We start from the raw sequence: 18,981 nt of genomic DNA on the forward strand, positions 1-18,981 counted from the left end.
ACTGATGACGGATCTTTAGGCTAATAGTCAGGCTAACACTATTACCTCTCATCTTTTCTTTCCTCACAAAACAGATAGATCCCCCACTTCTTTCAATTCTTACTATATTTTGGTTCCTGTAACTGGTCCGTCGGGTTATTGTCTCCCCAGAAACACTTGTGTTTTTTCCTATTTCCGTTGTGTTTTGTGTGCTTTTGCAGCGTTTTTCCTACTGCTGGTGTTTTCTTAAGTTGGCGCCGTATGGCACTGTCGTCTCATTGGACGGCCACTTTAGTGTTCAAGTAGTACAAACAAAACAAAACAAGTAAACACCCACAAAGATTTCCTAAAATGTTTGGTTTTTTACATTTCAAATATTGTATAAAAACACACACTTTTTTTTACCCCCCTCTTAACAAACTGAAGCCTTTCATTGAGTCACCAAATGAACACCTGGCAGCACTTCTGTTATCATTGTGTTCGTATTTAACAAAATAAAAGCGCAGACATAAGTGTACACATTAGTTGTGACTCTCACTGAGCTAACACACCCAATCCCTCAGCATGTTTGTGCTCTCTGCTCATGTTGCCTTCATATTCAATCATTTTTGGGTTTTTTAAATAACTTATTTTAACATTGCACTCAACAACAAACAAATCCCCCCTAACAAAAAAAAGTCAAACATCAAACTGCGTTATATTTTTTCATGTCAATGTACGGGCCACAAGTAGGGGTGATACGGGCCGCGAGTTTGAGACCCTCTAGACTCACACCAAGCTGGCCCAATCACATCTTTGAGAAAACTCCCCTTACAGGTGGGATTGGCCCTTCAGAAAAAGAGTGACAAATGAAATGGATGGAACTGTGGCAGATGATGAAGATGGGCCCACTGAGGAAGACCTGTAGAGGCTGTGTGCAGCTGAAGCTAACGGTGGACTGTTAGCCCATTAAATGAGAGGTGATGGTCCACGTCTCTACACTGGAACATCAGACCTGTATGGCTCCTCCTGCAGGTGTATCTGAGCAGTCCCTCCAGAGCCTGGCTCCGGGGCATGGGGTCCTGGGCGAGATCATTAGGTTATTTGTTTAATTGGACTTAGTCTAATCCCACATTCACATTCATATTTCCCACAGAGACTCATCAGTCTGGTCCTGGTCGTGTAAACCGCTCGTAACTCGCCCTGATATCCAGGGGTTACTTTATTCTGACAGTTAAATATTATAAAACAACACTGACGTGAAGGTTTGTTTTCTGTATGTGACAAACAACAAGCAACGGGCCACTGAATAACAAACTATATAAAAGTCATTAAATAGAGCACAGTCCCATTAACTTCACTGAATTATCATGTTTCAATCCACCTGAATGTAATAATTATCTGAATGGGAAAATCGGGAGGAAATCCTCAGATCACTGTGAAAATGCTCCATCATCTCCACACAATAAATCCAGACGAGCGTGTGTGTAGTGCTGAAATCATGCTTTATTAAATCAGTAATGCACAAATCTCAAGGAGGAGGAAACAATTCTACATCAACAGATCAATGAACTCAAAGTGCAGGGCGAGACTTAACTGCTTTCTCTTCACGGGACATGAAGTCCCTGTGGCGAACGAAGGAAACCCTGACTACTGACACGGTGAAACGACTAAAAGCTACAAACACTCAAACACACAAAGCATGTTGCTAACTGTCCTCCGAGAGACGGCGCTGCTTCTGCACAGAAGAGCCGGCTCTGACTTTCTCTTCACTTATTTGGCCAGGAGATGTTCTGTTTTCCAAAGCCAGGCCGGCCGTCCTGCGCCAGAAGCAGCGCTCTTCATTAAAATGATCTTAACGCTCCGAGTGCAGGCCGCTCACACTCGGAGCCGGTCATCAAATTGTGGTGGTACGACACAGTCGGTCTGAGCGCAAGGCCGTTTTGCGCTGCTTACACGAGGGTAATGAAAACAGCACTCGGGGTCTTACGCTCATGGTACAATTCATATGAAACTGTAATATCCCACGCTCAGGAGCGCGTCCAAAAAACAATAAAATAAAATAAAAAACGTTGTCCTTCTGTTTCTGATTTATAACGTCAGCAGGGAACCTCTCTACCTGCCGAGGCAATCTTAAAGACTTCAACTTACCGTTGAGGCACAGATTTTAGTTTCTTGGTTTCACAGGGTATTCGTTCCAGCGGAAACTTTCTCCTGTTCAAACATTTGTTCTTTTGTTTCAGTTAATATTATATTGTCATAAATAACAATGCATACATTTCCCATAACCGTTAAATTCGGCTATATACATTATGTACATGTCACAGAAACGTCTGTCAAAAATCCTAAGTCATAACTGTCCAATATGGCACATTTTATAACAACTTTAGACTTTAGTCTAGTTTGGCATAAATTAATGTCAAAAATAGTTCATATTTACAAGAACAGAAATCCAGATCTTTATCAAGTAGGATTATTGGTGCTGCGTCACTAAATAAAGAGGTTCTGGATGAGGGAAACGGGGGACGTGAATTGACTTTGTCTTCCTTTTTACATGGACCGAATGCGAATGTTGACGGTTGCAGAGTCGGAGCCGAGCTCGTTGGACAGTCTGAGGGTGTACGCTCCGGCATCAGCCTCCTTCACTGCAGAGATCACGAGGGAGGATAGGTCAGTGGTATTCTCCACGTGGTATCGCTCATCCCCATTGGGGAGCGTCCGACCTGAGCGGACCCACTGGACAGAGGGTGTGGGGTCTCCAGAGAACATCCCCACTACGGTTAGAGACTTCCCCGGCTCTGCGCACACATCCTCTGGAAGAGCTTCGACCTTTGGTGGCGTGCCTGTTAGAGAAGAGAACGTTGGATGAAGACTCTGTTACGGTCAAAGGCTGTGTGAGAACAGCAGGCTGCTGGTGACGACCATGTGTTTGTCTTCCCTCGTATGTTGTTGCAAACATATCAGTGCAGATATTTTAATCATAAGCTGATGATAACAGTGAGAGGAGGAAAGGAGAAATGCCACAATGCTTTCACCATTACAGTTGCTGTCACACAGAAACTCATTCGGGTCCTGCTGTCTGAGTTTACATGCACATTTTGAAAGTCGTCTCACCTCTTTTAATCCCCGTGGTGAGGGCCTTCAGTGAGGACGAGGACTCGGCATGCGTATGAGCAGACATTTCCATCATCGTGCTCCTGGAGCTCATGGAAACCACCGACTCGGCCATCGTGGCTGACATGCTAGTCGCAGACATGCTCTCAAATGAAAACCCGGCAGCAGCAGAGCGGGAGCTGCTGCTGACACTGCTGGCCTGCATGGAAGCTGCTTCCATGTGAACTGAGGAGGCCATGAATCTTTTCTGCATGCTCACTGCAGTGTCAGTAGAAGCTCTTTGTTCTGCGATTATAATTTTTGTCGGTTCTTCAACAAGAGCTGTAAGGATGCAGATGACAAGCACATGGCTCATATCACAATGTGCACAGTTACTGCAAACCATTTGCGTACACTGAGTGTAAGCTGAGGATGCTCAAGTGCCTTGGATTTCCACTAAATAGTGACTTTGGTGCAGTCCAAGACTCATTAGCATACAAGCTAATTAAACACACTGTGACACGGTGTCTGAAACGCAGCGGCGGTAACTTACTGAGGACGTTGAGGGACGCAGTTGCAGAGCACTGTCCAAACTGATTTTTGGCCTTTACTGTGTATTTCCCACTGTCTGCAACTGTGGCTTCACGTATCTCCAGAGTATACACATTCTTAGAGCGGCTCAGTTTCAAGTTTGATGTGACAGATATCTGCAAACAGTTAAGTAATTTAGAATTGGCTTAAAGACTAATTCAACTGGCTGATTTCCATAAATCTTCTGAAGAAAACACTCACAATCATGTTGTCTTTCAACCACTCCACTTCAGGAGAAGGCTCTCCTGCAATTTCACACATGAATTTCACATTTTGTCCTTCATTAACATTCTGGGACCTGGGCTGCACCAGAAAATGAGGCGCGTCTGATCGCTTGGTGGTGACCGTGGTGTTAAACTGACACCGGACCAGTCCTCGCTGTGTTTGCGCCTCACACGTGAGGATCCCCTGCTCATGCTCAGTCACCGTCCTGATGGTTAGGGTGTGGTCACTTCCAGATACTCCATATCTGTATTGCTCCGAGTTGGTCAGTTCAACCCCGTTTAGGATCCATCTGACGTCAGAGGCACCAGGGACGCTCGCCCTCAGTGTTAGAGACTGGCCCTCTGTGATCGACATCTGGCTGTGGGAGGTCTTCACCTCCTTTACAGAAGACGAGATTTCTTCATGGATCATTTCTCTTTTTACAACTTCCTCAGAGATTTCAGCTTTTGTTTTGGAGCTCTTTGAGCCTAGAAAAGACATAAGAAAGACATTATGTCAGGAAAGAGTTTAAACTAGGCGTGTCAAACTCATTTTACAGCCATCTCCACATGATAACGAAAAAGCTGCTGTGATAAAGAAAGAAATCTGTCAGCACGACTCTTTGGAGTTAAATGGGAGAACACGCATGAGGTTTAAGGCCTGGACCTTTTGTCCAACACAATGGAAAATGGCTGAGAATAAAAATGGGTATCACTTTACCCAGCTCCTAATTTTTAAAAATTCTGCAGTCGCCAATTTCACTGAAATGCAGACGTAATTTTGACACCTCTGGTTTAAACATTTGTAGGTGTACAAATCAGGTGTAGACTTACCTTGTACACTGACAGTACACATAGTTGAAACTGCTCCAGCGCTGTTTGTAGCAGTGCACTTGTACACCCCACTATCAGAGGCCTCCAATTCATAGATCTCGAGATGAGCTGAGCCAGAATCCTCAAATAATTCATACTTTCCACCTTGAGACAAAACCTGCCCATACAGAAAATATGACTGGATTTCTAAATAAGGTAAATATGATGCATTTCCCTCAAATATTATTAAAAACAAATTCTGGAATAGTTCAAGTGTTTGATTATGTTACCTTTCCATCCTTCATCCACGAGATTGTAGGTGTGGGCTCTCCTGTCAACTTTACTGACAGCTTCACAGCAGAATCAGAGTACGCTGTGATGTCACTCAGCCCAACAGAGAAGGACGGCTTCTTTCCAAGAGGCGGTGACATCACTCTCTTTGGCTTGATTGGAGAAATCGCTCGTTCCTTCTGAGATGTGACTGGGGATTTGGGAGTAGGAGATTTTGGGGTTGGAGATTTGGGTGTTGGAGATTTGGGTGTTGGAGATTTTGGTGTTGGGGATTTTGGTGAGACTGGAGACTTCACTCTCTGTGGTGACTTGACTGGCTCAGGGGATTTCACCCTCTGGGGAGATTTGACCGGTTCAGGGGACTTTGCAAGAGGGGATTTAGCTTCTGGAGAAGTTATTCTGGGAGGGGCAACCACTTTCTCCTTTGACTCAGACTTCCGGATGGTCAGGGTGAAATGGGCTTCTTGTTTGCCTCCAGCGTTTTCGACTAAGAGAGTGTAGCTGCCTTCATCTGACATCTCAACAGAGGAGATCTCAAAGGAGGAGTTGTACTGAGTAGACACAATGTGGTGTCGGGCAGAGGGAGCAACAACTGCTCCTTCACGCAGCCAGCTTATAGAAGGTGCTGGTTCGCCATCCACATCACATTCAAATCTGGCAGTGTGTCCCTCCTCTAAAGTGAGGGACTGTGGCTTAGTCAGAATTTTGGCAGGGACACTGGGCTTCTCCTTTGGCTTCTCAACAACAGTAGTGGTCTCCTTCACAGTCTCAGTTACAGCTTCCGTTACTGATGTTTTAGAGGATGAGACGTGATATACCTCTGTTTTGGTCATCTCTGGCAGATGGGCAGATGGAGGCTCCTCATCTTTGCGAAGTGAAGAGAAGGCAGCGTATTCATCTGCTACATCTAGTGTGGCATAGTCAGAAGTCTCTCCTTTGGCATTCTTGCAAACCACACGGTAGGTGCCAGAATCTTCAGTCATACAGTTGATGATCTGGAGAGTCAGGACTCCACTGATGTTGGTCATGGTATATTTGCTGCTCCCATGGATTTGTTTTCCATTGTGGAACCACTTGACCTCAGGTTCAGGTTTGGCCTGGATATTCAGGGTAAATCTTGTGTTGGACCAATAAGGTACACGATGAGATCGCATCCTGACAGTAATCCGTGGGGGATGGTCAAGGCTGAAGGGTGCTTGTGTCACCACCTCAACCTTTCTCTCTACAGATCTTCTCTCTGATCTCAGAGCCTGCTTTCTCTCCTCATACCTGGACATGAAGTCAACCTTAGGGAGTGTCACATCTGTCTTGACAGCCTTTTCTGGGGTAGGGGATCGTTTCCTCACGGGCTCTGGGAGCTTTTTGATTGGTTTAGGGATATATTCTGAGGTAAAAGCTGTCAGGTGCTCAGATTCTGTGACTTCAGAGATTCTTGAAACAGCAACAGTGCTTTCCTTTCGTGAGATTCGTGTCTTCTCCTCAAACTCCATTCGTTTGAGTTCACTCTTGTAAGAGGTGATTCTCTGAGCAGTCGTGTGTGGCCGCAGCAGCTCCTGGTCCTCTCGTTCTTCATACACCCTCTGCTTTTGTCTTGGAGGTTTATAAGTTGTTTTGTCATGACGCTGGCGGAGATCAACAAAACTTGGGCCAGCCTCATATTTGGATGGAATTCTGTAGGAATCATATCTGTGAACTTCTTCTTCCTCTTCATCGTCACCGTAGGTCCTTCTAGGAGATGAGGGACGCAGGGCAGACAACTCAAAGCGAACTGGACTAAGGCTAGGTGGAGAAGCGGAGTAGCCAAGCTCCAGTTCTTCCTCCAGACGAAGCCTCTCCTCCTCAGTTCTCTTCATGGACAGATACTCATTCACAGGAAGCAGCAGCTCCTCATCTGACAGGTCACCTAGAGACCTCCTCCTGATTCTGTGGTAGGTCTCCATCTCAGGAGAAGGAGTGCGATGCCTTGCTGGCCTCACAGTCTCCAAGTCATCCTGAGTCATAGATGAAATGCGCCACTTTGGCTTATATTGGTCCTTAATCCTGATTGGTACCTCATAGAACTGCTCCCACCGAGACAGACGGATACGCTTCATCCTTTTCTGTGGGATTTTCTCCATTGGCTCAGGGAATTCATACTGATCCCGCAATTTCTTATACCATTTCATGTCAGAAAGAGGTTTGAAGTGTTTTATTTCTACATCTTCTTCAAGAACAGCTGGGTTAACGATACGAGGTGTGGGGACAACATAGGGCATACGCAGTCTCTTCTCATCTGCTCTCTTCTTCCTCTCCTCTTGCTCTTTCTGTATCTCAGCTTCAGTCTTCTCACCCTTCTTAGTTGTAACAGCAGGTTTAAACATGGTGGCGGCTTCCCTGACAGCTTCTACTGCTGCAGGTGGTAGGGGGGTGACAACAGTGCCAGCCAAAATCTGAGAGAGCCTAACTTTTTTGTCTAATTCTTCCTTTCTGGCAATCTTTTGCTTCTCCTTTTCACTGGGCTCATATTCCTTCTTTACATGAGTGGTGCGCTCCACTTTCAGTGTGGCCTGGCAACTGGCGGATCCAGCAGAGTTGGTAGCAGTAACTCTGTACACACCAGAATCCTCAGGAAGAGTGTCCTTCACATGAAGAATGTAGTAATCCAGGCCCTCATGGACAACCTCGATGGATGGTCCAAAGGCTAAAGGCGTGCCATCCTTCTCCCATTTCAGTGATGGACGACCAGATACTCTGATCTCAAAACGTATGTCCTGGCCCTCCTTACAATCGATATTTGCAAGCACACGTTTAAACATGGGCCTCAGGGTGAGATCTGCTGGTTTAGGTCGAGGAACAACAGTGAGACGAGCCTTGCAACTGTCATCCCCATACCTGTTACGGGCCACAACGCTGTACTCTGCATCATCTTCGGTCTCCACATTGTGGATAATCAGCTGGTACAAGCCCTTGTCACTGATGAAAGTGTATTTCCTTTCATCATGTCCAGGGATAAGCTTTTGTCCAGATTTGTGCCAGATGACACGAGGCTCAGGGTGCACAGTAATGGTAACACCAAAGCGCACATCCTCACCCATATAAGCTGTATGGTTGACCAGAGGAAGTGTAAACTCTGGTGGCTTCTGAAGCATTCTGGCAGTATCTACTCTGCGCTTTGTTCTCTTAACCACACGGGCAGTGAAGAAATCGTGGTAAGACCTAACACTGCTGATAAACAGCTCAGCGTAGGCACTGTCCTCACCATACTCATTTACAACCTTGCATCTGTACGTGCCATCATCTGCTCTTGTGACCTTATTGATGGTGATTACTGCCAGACCATCTTCATATTCAATTTCATACTTGTCACTAGCTTCAAGTTGCTTGACACCACAGTACCATGTTACTTCAGTAGTGCTATCATAGTTGTCAATGTTGCAAATGAACTTCACGTTGTCACCCTCATTCACCACTGCGTGGCCAATCTGCCCTGCAAGAGGACCATGTTCAAATGGTGCAATTTTCACCTTAGCAACAAAGACGCCACGCTGAGACCTAATGGAACCCCCGCTAGCCACACGGGCACCAGAGACAACAGTGTTCCACTCTTTCCTCACCATTGTCTGGCAGTATCTCTTGTGCCTGCCAGTTGGGATTGCTCTGGCACTGATCTCCTCTGCAGGTTTGGTGAGCCAAGGATGTGCCAGTGCCTCAGCTGCAGTCATCCGATGCTTACGCTCCTTTGTCATTAAGCGGTCTGTGAAGTCTAGTGCTTCGACACTGACTTGCTTGAAGGATTCATCATCATAGCTGTAGGCTGCACTGGAAATGTTGTCGATCGTCTGTTGGTTGGTTTCAGCTGTGAACGGATTAAGGCCACTGAGAAGCACATAGGCGAGAACACCAACCGACCACATGTCAGTGACTGTGCTAACCATGTCACACTGGTGGATCTCAGGGGCAGCATACTCTGCTGTGGTATATTGAATCTTGATTTGGTCTCCAGGAGTCAGGTGTCTGGACTGTCCCAGCTCAATAATCTTCACATTCGAGCTGGTTCTAGTAGTGTATATAATATTCTCAGGTCTGATATCAAAGTGTCCATAACTCTGAGTGTGAAGGAACTCAAGAGCTGAGCAGACTTGCCTGATGTAGTTAACAATTTCACGCTCATTAAGTTCAAACTCTGCTATACTGAGGCGCTCAAATATGTCAACACCTGAGATGAAATCATAGATCATCACCAGCTCCTCCGGGCTGTCGAAGGACTCGTGGAGGAGAAGGTAATTGGCATGTCTGGCCAAATTCAGTGTTGCAATTTCTTTCTTTACTAATGTCTGATCAGCACCTCTCACTTTGACAAATTTAGCCATGTAAGTCTTTTCAGAGCTAATTTCAACACAGCGGTGGACAATGCCGAACTGCCCTCTGCCCAATTCCTCTGCAATGGCAAATTTGTTGTGCAGATTCTTGGCATCAGAGTGTGGAGCCTTGCTCCTGGGGACATATCCTGTATCATCAACCTCCCTGTCATAGAGCAGAACTCGGGATTTGTCCTCTTTTGTCATGACAGGTCCACTTGACTCAGATGGGGCACTCTGTCCAAACTTGTTTTCAGCAATAATTCTGAACTGATAGCTCGTTCCGCCAAACAGATTGGTAACTGTGTAATGGGTGTCACGGGACTGGGCAACACGCTGCCACCTCTCAGCTGTGGTGGGGCACTTCTCAATGATATAGCTGATGACCTTACTGCCACCATCATTTGCTGGTGCCACCCAGTTCAGTGTCACAGAGTCTCTCGCGACATCACTGGCTTTGACACCACGTGGAGGATCAGGCACATCAGCTACATCCAGCTCAACTGTTTGCTGGTCAATGCCAAATCTGTTCTTGGCACAGACGATGTAAAAACCAGCGTCCTTCTTCTCCACTCCATTGGGAAACACCAAAGAAGTGAATGATCTGGTGACAATGACCTGGTAGTGTCCATTGCTGTCAATTAGATCTTGTCCTTTTTGCCATGTGATGACAGGATCTGGTTTTCCACTGAAAGGAATCTTGATATTAACCACCTCTCCACGCAGGGCAGGGATGGCTTCCTTGTCCTTCAGATTCTTTGGCAGGTTGATCTTGGCAGGAACTAGAAATCAGGAAAAAGTTGTTTGAGATTTCATGATATATATGAATCTAAATAGCTCTTATAATTACATTGTTTTTTGTTTTTTACATTTCATAGTTATTTTTTTGTGTAAGACAGCATTTCGGAGCTTACTTTCAACATCCAGAGAGACAGTGGCACAGATGGAGCCTCCCTGGTTGGTGGCCCTAATCTGGTAAACAGTGGAGTCTTCCTCGTCAGCCTCTGTGATGACCAGCTGGTGGTAACCTCCCTTAAACTCCTGGATCTTGATCTTCTTTCCATCAGAATGGACCTCTTTTCCTCGTCTGAACCATTTAATTACAGGCTTGGGCTGTCCTGTAATCTTACACACAAGGGTAGCATTGCTCTTGTACTTGACACTCATGTTCCTCAGCTCCTCCTTAAAGGCAGGAGCACGGATCTCGACAGCTGCGGCTGGAATGATGGGAGTGGTCTCCTCGCTATAGTCACTTTGCCCTCCAAGATTCTCGCATTTGACACGGAAGATGTGCTCAACACCCTCGGTCAGGCGCTTCACAGAAAAGACTGTTTGTTTGATTTCATCTGTGGTCACTGGAGTCCATTCAGTCCATTCCCGCCTGTCCTTTTTGTTCTTCTTCTCCAGGTAGTAGCTCTTGATCTTGGATCCACCATCACTGAGAGGGGGTTTCCAGGAAACCACGCAGGAATCCTTAGTAATTCCAGAAACAACTGGTGATAGAGGTGGCGATGGTCTCTCTGTGAAAGGAGTATATATTTATGAAACCACTGTCAGTATTTCGCATCTCTGTATATGTGACCCATTGTGAAATATTGCCTTTTATTAAACATACCCAGCTGACTCTTGATGAGGATCGGGCAAGTGAGCTCCAGTGGCTCGCTGTTGCCATAGCGATTCTGGGCATAGACCCGGAAGAAGTATCCAGCACTCTCGATGAGGTTGGGCACACGGCAGGATGTGCCATTGATGGATGACGACACCAGTTCCCACTCTGAGCCCTCCCTGTCCTCACGCTTCTCCACAATATAGTTCGTAATCATGCAGCCACCGTCATCTTTGGGAGGCTTCCAGCTGATGATCACTGAGTTCTTCAGCAGGGCATCCAGAACAATGGGACCCTGAGGTATATCAGGTTTGTCTAGGAATAGAGGTATGATATATTTACAAATTGGATAATTTCACGCTTACAAATGTATGCATTGCTGCACTTTCCTTCCCACTGTCGCCAAAGTGCTTGCTTGTAGGGGGTCATACAATTGTTGGGTTTTTCTATGTATGTATTATTGTAGGGTCTACCCTACAATATAAAGCACCTTGAGGCGACTGTTGTTGTGATTTGGTGCTGTGGGAATAAAACTGAATTGAATTTCTGGAGGTAATTAACATAGAACATACCGTAGATTTCAACACTGAATGCGGTGTCAGCTCGGCCAAAGTGGTTGTGCAGTCTTATTCTGTATTTGCCTCCATGGACTCTGCGCTGCACGTTCTTGATGACCAGATGTGTGTAGTGCTCAGTGGTCTCAATGCTTATATCTTCTGTGTTTTCCAGAGTCTTTGCCCCATGCAGCCACATGATCTTTGGCTCAGGACGGCCAATGTAAACAGCATGGATACGCAGAGTAGTTCCGAGGCCAGCAAAATGGATTTCCTTCAGTGGGTAGTCAGGGTGGAATGATGGCGCCGCCTCCAAAACCAACATGCCTGTGGTCTCTGCTTCTCCAGCGTCATTGATGGCCTTGCAGGTGTATTCGCCTTCATCTTCCTGCTGGTCAGTCATAATTGACAGGGAGTGGTTGCGGCCGTCAGAGCTCATCTCGTACTTGCGAGACTCGATAATTTCCTTGCCTGCATGATACCACTTTATTTCAGGAACGGGTCTTCCAATAATCTGGCACTTCATAACTGCAGGCTGGCCAAGTTTGGCAGTTACTTCATCCATTTCTTTTCTCAGGCTTGGTTTAGTTTCAGCTGGAAAAACAAACCAAAGAAGCATATTTATAAAAAAATAAACAGCATACTCTATATATGGTAAGTCTGTCTAAATATGTCTTTTTCATACTGGTTATTTTTTTTGTAATAGTATTGTATTGAATTATAACATTATAACTTATAACCATACCCATGGATATGGTCTGTACCAGTGTGCATACATTGTATATAGTGGTATATCACCAGTTGCCAAATAGGAATGTTTCTAGGTATTATCCCTGTAAATAAATATAAATTTAATAATAAATATATTCTTAGGTACTCACAAGTCAGCTTGGTTTTGATACATGTGGCAGTCCTACGAGGCCTGCTCATTCCCGTCTCATTCTCAGCAAACACCCTGAATTCATATTCTGTGGCCTCAGCTAGTCCACGTGCCGTGAACTCCTTTTCCTTAAGTCTCTCCTTGTTACACTTTTTCCAGGTGCTCTCTGTGGACTTCCTGTATTCCACCCAATAGCCCAGGACCTCCTTTCCACCATCACACTCTGGAGCTTGCCAGCGGATTGTTATGTTGTTGTTACTCACGTTCACTGTGTCAATTTCACCTGGTTGACTGGGCTTGTCTGAAAGGAGAGAAAAGGGTGAGCCTATTTAATGTTTTTTTCTCTTTTTAAAACACAGCGAGAGAGCCCACCTACCTACTTCAATATACTGACAAGATCAAGTAATCGATTGTACAACTGCAACTCATTACACTGATTACATAAGTTTACATAAGATTGTAATGTAATGTAATTTAAACACATCTGTTTAAAATCCCTCAGCGACCTAGTGCATTTCACTTCTAACATTGGTTGCCAAAGACCAATCACGGGTTAGTGGTAGGGTTTATGCTAGCTCAAGGCCCCCTCATGTTTCTAAAATGTGTGCTTATCGGGAATACCTAAATGCAAAAGCTTTCACAAAAAAATGTAATGCCAAAATGTGTGAAATTCCAGACGAAAGTTACCCACTTCTAGTTTCTGAAAATTTGCATGTGGCAGAAACAAACCCCAAACCTAACAAAAACTTTTAAGGACATGAGACTCACCGAATGGATCTTTGCATGTGACTGGGTCCGACACAGGACCTGCCTCACTCTCGCCTATGTCATTGACAGCAACAATGCGGAACTGGTAGTCCGTATCTGGGGTGAGTCCAGGTAGAGTAAACATGGTGGAGGTTATCTTGGCCTCGTGACGGGACCATGTTTCAGCAGACACCACCTTGTACTCAACAAAGTAACCAGTGATAGCAGATCCTCCATCATCCTTTGGTCTGGACCATGCAAGTGCCACTGAGCTCTTGGTGACATCCATAATCTCTGGTGGGGTAGTTGAAGGCTCAGGGGAACCTGATTTGAAAGATGGGGAATTTTTTTATTGTTTCTGAATACAAGCCTGAAGGGTTTGAAAAAAACAAAAAACAAAACAAGGAATACTTACAGAGAGGAGTCATGGGTACCAGTGGCTGTTCAGACTTCAGGGATGCACTGATACCAAATGAGTTTTCAGCTGTGACCTTGAAGTGATACTCTGTTCCCTCCTTCAGGCCCTTAACAAGCAACTGAGTTTCAGTCACTCTACAGTCTACAGTATACCAGGCATTTCTGGTTGCCTCACGTCTTTCCACAATATAACCAAGGATTTCTGAGCCACCGTCATCAATAGGTGCCTTCCAGGACAGCCTGACAGAGTTGGCCTGAATCTCCTCAAAGACTATTGGTCCCTCTGGAGCACTTGGTCTGCCAATGACCTTCACCTTGATTTGGACTTTCTTCTTGCCAACCTTATTTTCCAGCAGGAGATCATAGACACCAGAGTCACTCCTCTCAGCTCCCTTGATTACAAGCTCACTGGCATCTTCAGTGGAGGCAATCATAGCCCTGGCAGACACTAAACCGCCATCCTTTGACCACTTGCAGGTTGGCTGAGGTTTACCTTTAATGGGTACAGATAATCTAAGCACTCCTCCGTAGCGGACCACGTACAGATCTTTGTATTTCAGCTCCAGGTCATATTCAGGAGATTCTGGAAAATATTGATACCAAAAGTTAGGTCCATTCTGTACTAGTTTTAGTTGTACACACATCATCTTGGAGAAAGTCTGTTTGTTCTTACCAAGCATCTCAGTCACAGTAACTGTTCCAGGCACTTCAGCGGGCTCTCCAGAGCCACCAGCATTGCAGGCCATCACACGGAATTTGAACTGCTCTCCTTGTGGCATGTTGGTCAGAGTGTACTCACAAATTAGAGATGGTGTGGTGTTGCATTTGATCCAGGCCATAGTGCCCACCTTCTGCATCTCAATCAGGTAACCATCTACCCTAGCGTCTCCCTCATCATCAGGAGGACTCCAAGCCAGTGACACAGAGGACTTTGTGGTATCAGTGATCCTTGGATTCTGAGGACAGCCAGGTGGATCTGGTTGGGGAACAGAACAATATCAGTATGTAGTCTGTTGCTCTTTTGTGACTTTCAATGTCAAGAGTCATGTCACACACATATGTCTAAAATTCTAGATTTATATCAAAATGTTGTCTTACCAATGGGATCTGTTGCCACTGCTGGTTTAGATGGCAGACTTGGCTTGCTAAGTCCTCTGGCATTGATGGCAGTGATTCTGTGTTCGTACTCAAGACCCTCGATCAGCTCAGTAGACCGGTATCTAGTCATGGTTACGGGGTTCTTGTTGGCACGCACCCATCTATCAGCCCTGACTTCTTTCCGTTCAATGATGTAACCAGAAACTTCAAGGCCACCATCCTCATCTGGCGGCTCCCAAGCCACAGTCATACCATCACGAGAAACATCGAAAACAACTGGACGTCCAGGTGGTCCAGGAACATCTGACGAGGGAAGGGAAAACATGTTACCACTGTTACCATCATATGTATCAACCAAATATAATATTTAAGGGAATGATAGCGGTCTTACTCTTCATGCTTCTGCAGGTGACAATCTCAGACTGCAGGAATTCTCCAGTGCCGTAATGATTCACAGCAGCTGCACGGAAGACATACTCATCTCCCTCGATCAGGTTATCAAATTTAAACATTGGTCGGCTGACAGAGTCAGAGACAGGCACCCAACCAGGTCTGTGGGCATCACGCTGCTCCACCACATAGCCACTGATGGGAGCTCCACCATCTCTGATTGGAGGATCCCAACTGCAAGTGACGGTGGTGGCATCAATCTCGTCAAACCTGATGGGTCCCTTTGGCTCATCAGGTTTAGCTAGTAAATAAAGTTTCATAAAATTAAACGTTACACTCACCTGAATGTACGTAAAGCTAAATGTTAATATTACCTATACCACTGCCAATACAGAAATAGCTAGACTTGACTTGGTAGCAAAAATATAAGCAATACTAAATCAGGGTTGGTTTCTTACAGAGAATGACGACTTTGATGAACTCAGTGATGACACCAACAGCATTCTTCACCTCCAGGGTGTAGTCACCAGTGTCATCGATGGTGGTGTCAGACATCGTCAGTTTGGTGAACTTGCCAGTACTCTTGATCTTGACACGGTCTGTGATTTTTATCTTGTTGTCACCAAAGTACCAGGAGCAAACAGGAGGAGGTCTGCCGATGATAGGCAGGTCCAGATCCAGGGTCTTGCCAGCCAGCACATTGACAACCTTCTGAGGAATGCCAGAGAAGTCCACTACTGGCATTACTGGAAGGGAGAGATTAAAATATAGTTAGGAAAAAGTGTAAAGTGAACAACAACTTTGTGAGTTTTTGTCAATTTTTCTTTGCCTTAAGCTGTAAAAACATTTTAACTGCAAGTAGTACAAGTTGGCTTTGTTTGTTACCTCTCTGTTCCTGTACAGTGACAGCTGCAACAAGTTCTTTGGGTTCACTGGCTCCTCGGCTGTTGATGGCTCTGATTCTGAACAAGTACTGCTCCTTCTCATTCAGCTTCTCAATGGTGTGCTCAAAGTCTGTGAGCTTCAATGTAGCCACCTTCATCCATTTGTCGGTACCAAACTTGCAGGCTTCAATGACATAACCTATCAGTCTGCTGCCACCATCATGTTCCGGTTTCTCCCAGCCCAGGGTGACAGTGCTCTTGGTGACATCGATCACTTCCAATTTTTGTGGTGGCAGAGGCACCTCGCAAACCAGGATGACATCTGGTGTCTCACAGGGCTCTCCAATACCATAGATGTTCTCAGGGAGAACACGGAAATAATACAGCATGCCCTCCATCAGGCCATCGATCTTGTAAGATGTTTTACTGCACTTGGCTGTGACTGTTTTGTAGGCTCTCATGGACGCTTCACGCCTCTCAATGATGTAATTGTTGACAGGAGCACCGCCATCCACAGTTGGAGCATCCCAAGAGATGGTTGCAGACTCCTTGGTCAGTTCCTTCATTTTGATTGGCCCAGTTGGTCCAGGAGTATCTAAAGAAAAGCACATACTTTACTCAAAAGGCCAGTTCATAAAAGTTTCTGTAACACATTAAAAAAAATCCATTCAACCTACCATAAACCTTGACCAAAATGCTGACTTCCTGTTTCCCGGCAGAGTTCTCCGCCACCAGAGTGTACCTGCCAGCATCGTAGCGGTTGACTTTGTCAATAATGAGAGTGGTGGAAGTGTTGGTGAACTCAATGAAGCCTCTGTTGTGGAGGTCAACACCAGGCTTGCTCCACGTTATTGTAGGAGCAGGACGACCAGTGACATGAACAAATAAGCGAAGGGAGCCACTGGCCCGCAAGCAGATAGTTTTCTTAAGGTCATCGTGGAGCTCGAAGTCAGGAGTTTCTGTGTGAGGTGACAATGACAGGTTTGTAATCTTGGTGATAAAGTAATGTCAAAGTTACCATATCTGGAAAGACTTGCAAATAAACTGTAGTGGAAGAAGAAATGGCACAACAAAATCAAATGCAAATGCATTTAAGTTTATGCTTTTCTAAAGTTTTACTTACCAATTCTCTCCACTGGCTCGGTCTCAGCACATGGGTCACTGAAGTCTCCTGTACCATTAATGTTAATGCCGGCCACTCTGAAGCAGTACTTCTTGCCTGCTGAAAGTCCGGTTACTACATACTCTGTGGTACGCAGGGTCTTTTCATGGGCCTTCTTCCATTCTTCTGCTCCCACTTCCTTCATCTCTAGAATATAGCCAATCACATCAGCTCCTCCATCCTCTACGGGTCGGGACCAGGCCAGGCTGATGCTGTCAGCGTGTGTGTCAGTGATACGAGGAATAGAAGGAGGAGCAGGGGTACCTGAAGGAACAGCATAAAAAGATATAGTAGAGATATCATGATGCATTCACTGATAATTCAATATAAATGGATAAAAATGTGGAAGTTTTTGTTACTGAACAAACTCGACTTACATGTTGGCACTCTGCAGACAACATATAGAGAAACCTCGCTGGGCTCACTTTCTCCAGCCTTGTTGATGGCCGTCACTCTGAACTGGTAGATGTTGCCTTCAGTCAAACCGGACACTTTCAGCGTGGTGTCTAAGTGAGCACCATCTCTGTTCACCTTCACCCAGCGAGCACTCTTTCTCTCACGTCTCTCGACTAAGTAATGGATCAATGGGCTACCTCCATCGCTCTCTGGTTTCAGCCACTCAATGGTGGCAAAGTCCTTTCCTGATGCCAGGATCTCTGGAGCACCAGGAGGAGATGGCACAGCTGCAGGAGAGATGACAGGTGATGCAGAGTTAATTTACAAAGAATCTAGAGTAACTATTGTTGCAAATCAAAATACATCAAAAACCTTTTGATTATATGGAGGCACAAACCTGACAGCTTCTGTATCTCCATTTACTTTTGTTTAGCGTAAGAAAAAAGAAATACTTCTGGGACAGGAAAATGAAACAGACTTCCCTCTTTCAGTGGTGGGATGCATTAATACCATAAAAATGATTGCACTATCTAGTATCTCAACATTTTTCAGTTATCAGTTCAGCATTCCTCAGTGCTTTCCAACAACTACAGTGGACATTTAAGCCTGCACCCTGTTACAACATAGGCATAGTTGTTTAGGACTCCACTGCACAGCAAAAACATCACACAGCTCCTTAAACTGTCGGGACATTTACTGTCCTTCTTTAAGAAGCTGGGTTTTTAACTTCACACCATCCAGCAAAACTTGAATGGTGCATTTTCAGATGTATTCTGGGTAGACTGGGAGGTGAAGTGTGAATAAAAGTTTGAAAAATACCAAAACTATCACCTTGAATGGTCAGCATACTCTAATGTAATTCAGTGTTCACAGACTGTATTTTTCCCACTATATGAGATTAAATTACTTCTCGCCTCGTTTGCCAAATGTTTAACAGCATCTGTATCTCACACTTTATGATGCCAGGGCATTTTCTGACCCACACTGTTCAATCCTGGAAATCTGAAACAGACCTAATGTGGGTGAAGGAATTAGGAAATGTATTACAGATAGTCTTTGTCAAACAAAGAAAATCTGGTTACCGATCACCAGTCTGATTGAAAACTTGAAATGAATGTGTATTGGTACTACCAGTACTTGTGGGTTTCTCTTGTAGTTTTTTGTGTAACATTTAAAAAAGCAGCGCTCGGATTGTACGATGATGTCAGTAACTAACTAGGTATTGTTTCATAAGGATGTGGCTGTTATACTTACTAAAGGTGTTTCTGGCGACCATGGGCTCTGACTGGAGATAGACTCCAGGCCCGTACTTGTTGACTCCCCGCACCCTGAACAGGTACTCTGTGTTTTTCATCAGCCCGGTGATGTTGCAGGTCAGTTCCTTGCATTCGGCATGCATTATTACCCAGTTAAGTCTGTTTGTGTCACGCCTCTCCACAATGTAGTGAGAGACGTCATCACCACCATCTTCAAGAGGAGGCTTCCAGCTCAGAGTGCAGGATTCCTCTGTTATCTTACTGATCTCAGTGCTGCCCTCACAAACTCCAGGTGTGTCTGAAAG

At 45.2% G+C, this 18,981-nt stretch overlaps 1 protein-coding gene across 1 annotated transcript in view; it reads right to left on the reverse strand.

The window, feature by feature from the left end:
• Positions 1 to 1,444: 1,444 nt before the first annotated feature.
• The window catches only part of LOC146557337 (titin-like), a 178,885-nt gene continuing 161,348 nt past the window's right edge, over positions 1,445 to 18,981 (reverse strand). The window contains exons 220-240 of the mRNA XM_085248349.1: positions 18,675 to 18,974; positions 17,402 to 17,707; positions 16,986 to 17,288; positions 16,540 to 16,821; positions 15,864 to 16,457; positions 15,437 to 15,724; positions 14,980 to 15,279; positions 14,589 to 14,891; positions 14,164 to 14,466; positions 13,489 to 14,073; positions 13,095 to 13,397; positions 12,328 to 12,627; positions 11,465 to 12,040; positions 10,902 to 11,207; positions 10,201 to 10,806; positions 4,949 to 10,068; positions 4,680 to 4,836; positions 3,844 to 4,334; positions 3,605 to 3,758; positions 3,073 to 3,393; positions 1,445 to 2,801 (exon numbers count right to left, since the gene is read on the reverse strand). Coding sequence (XP_085104475.1) covers positions 2,509 to 2,801; positions 3,073 to 3,393; positions 3,605 to 3,758; positions 3,844 to 4,334; positions 4,680 to 4,836; positions 4,949 to 10,068; positions 10,201 to 10,806; positions 10,902 to 11,207; positions 11,465 to 12,040; positions 12,328 to 12,627; positions 13,095 to 13,397; positions 13,489 to 14,073; positions 14,164 to 14,466; positions 14,589 to 14,891; positions 14,980 to 15,279; positions 15,437 to 15,724; positions 15,864 to 16,457; positions 16,540 to 16,821; positions 16,986 to 17,288; positions 17,402 to 17,707; positions 18,675 to 18,974 — 12,191 coding nt within the window. The 3' untranslated portion in view covers positions 1,445 to 2,508. The remainder of the gene's footprint in view (positions 2,802 to 3,072; positions 3,394 to 3,604; positions 3,759 to 3,843; positions 4,335 to 4,679; positions 4,837 to 4,948; positions 10,069 to 10,200; positions 10,807 to 10,901; positions 11,208 to 11,464; positions 12,041 to 12,327; positions 12,628 to 13,094; positions 13,398 to 13,488; positions 14,074 to 14,163; positions 14,467 to 14,588; positions 14,892 to 14,979; positions 15,280 to 15,436; positions 15,725 to 15,863; positions 16,458 to 16,539; positions 16,822 to 16,985; positions 17,289 to 17,401; positions 17,708 to 18,674; positions 18,975 to 18,981) is intronic.

This window comes from Mchenga conophoros, linkage group LG16 (assembly GCF_057382185.1).
Source record: "Mchenga conophoros isolate Kocher_MC1m ecotype Shallow Benthic linkage group LG16, M_conophoros_male_GT1.1, whole genome shotgun sequence".
Classification (NCBI taxonomy): domain Eukaryota; kingdom Metazoa; phylum Chordata; class Actinopteri; order Cichliformes; family Cichlidae; genus Mchenga; species Mchenga conophoros.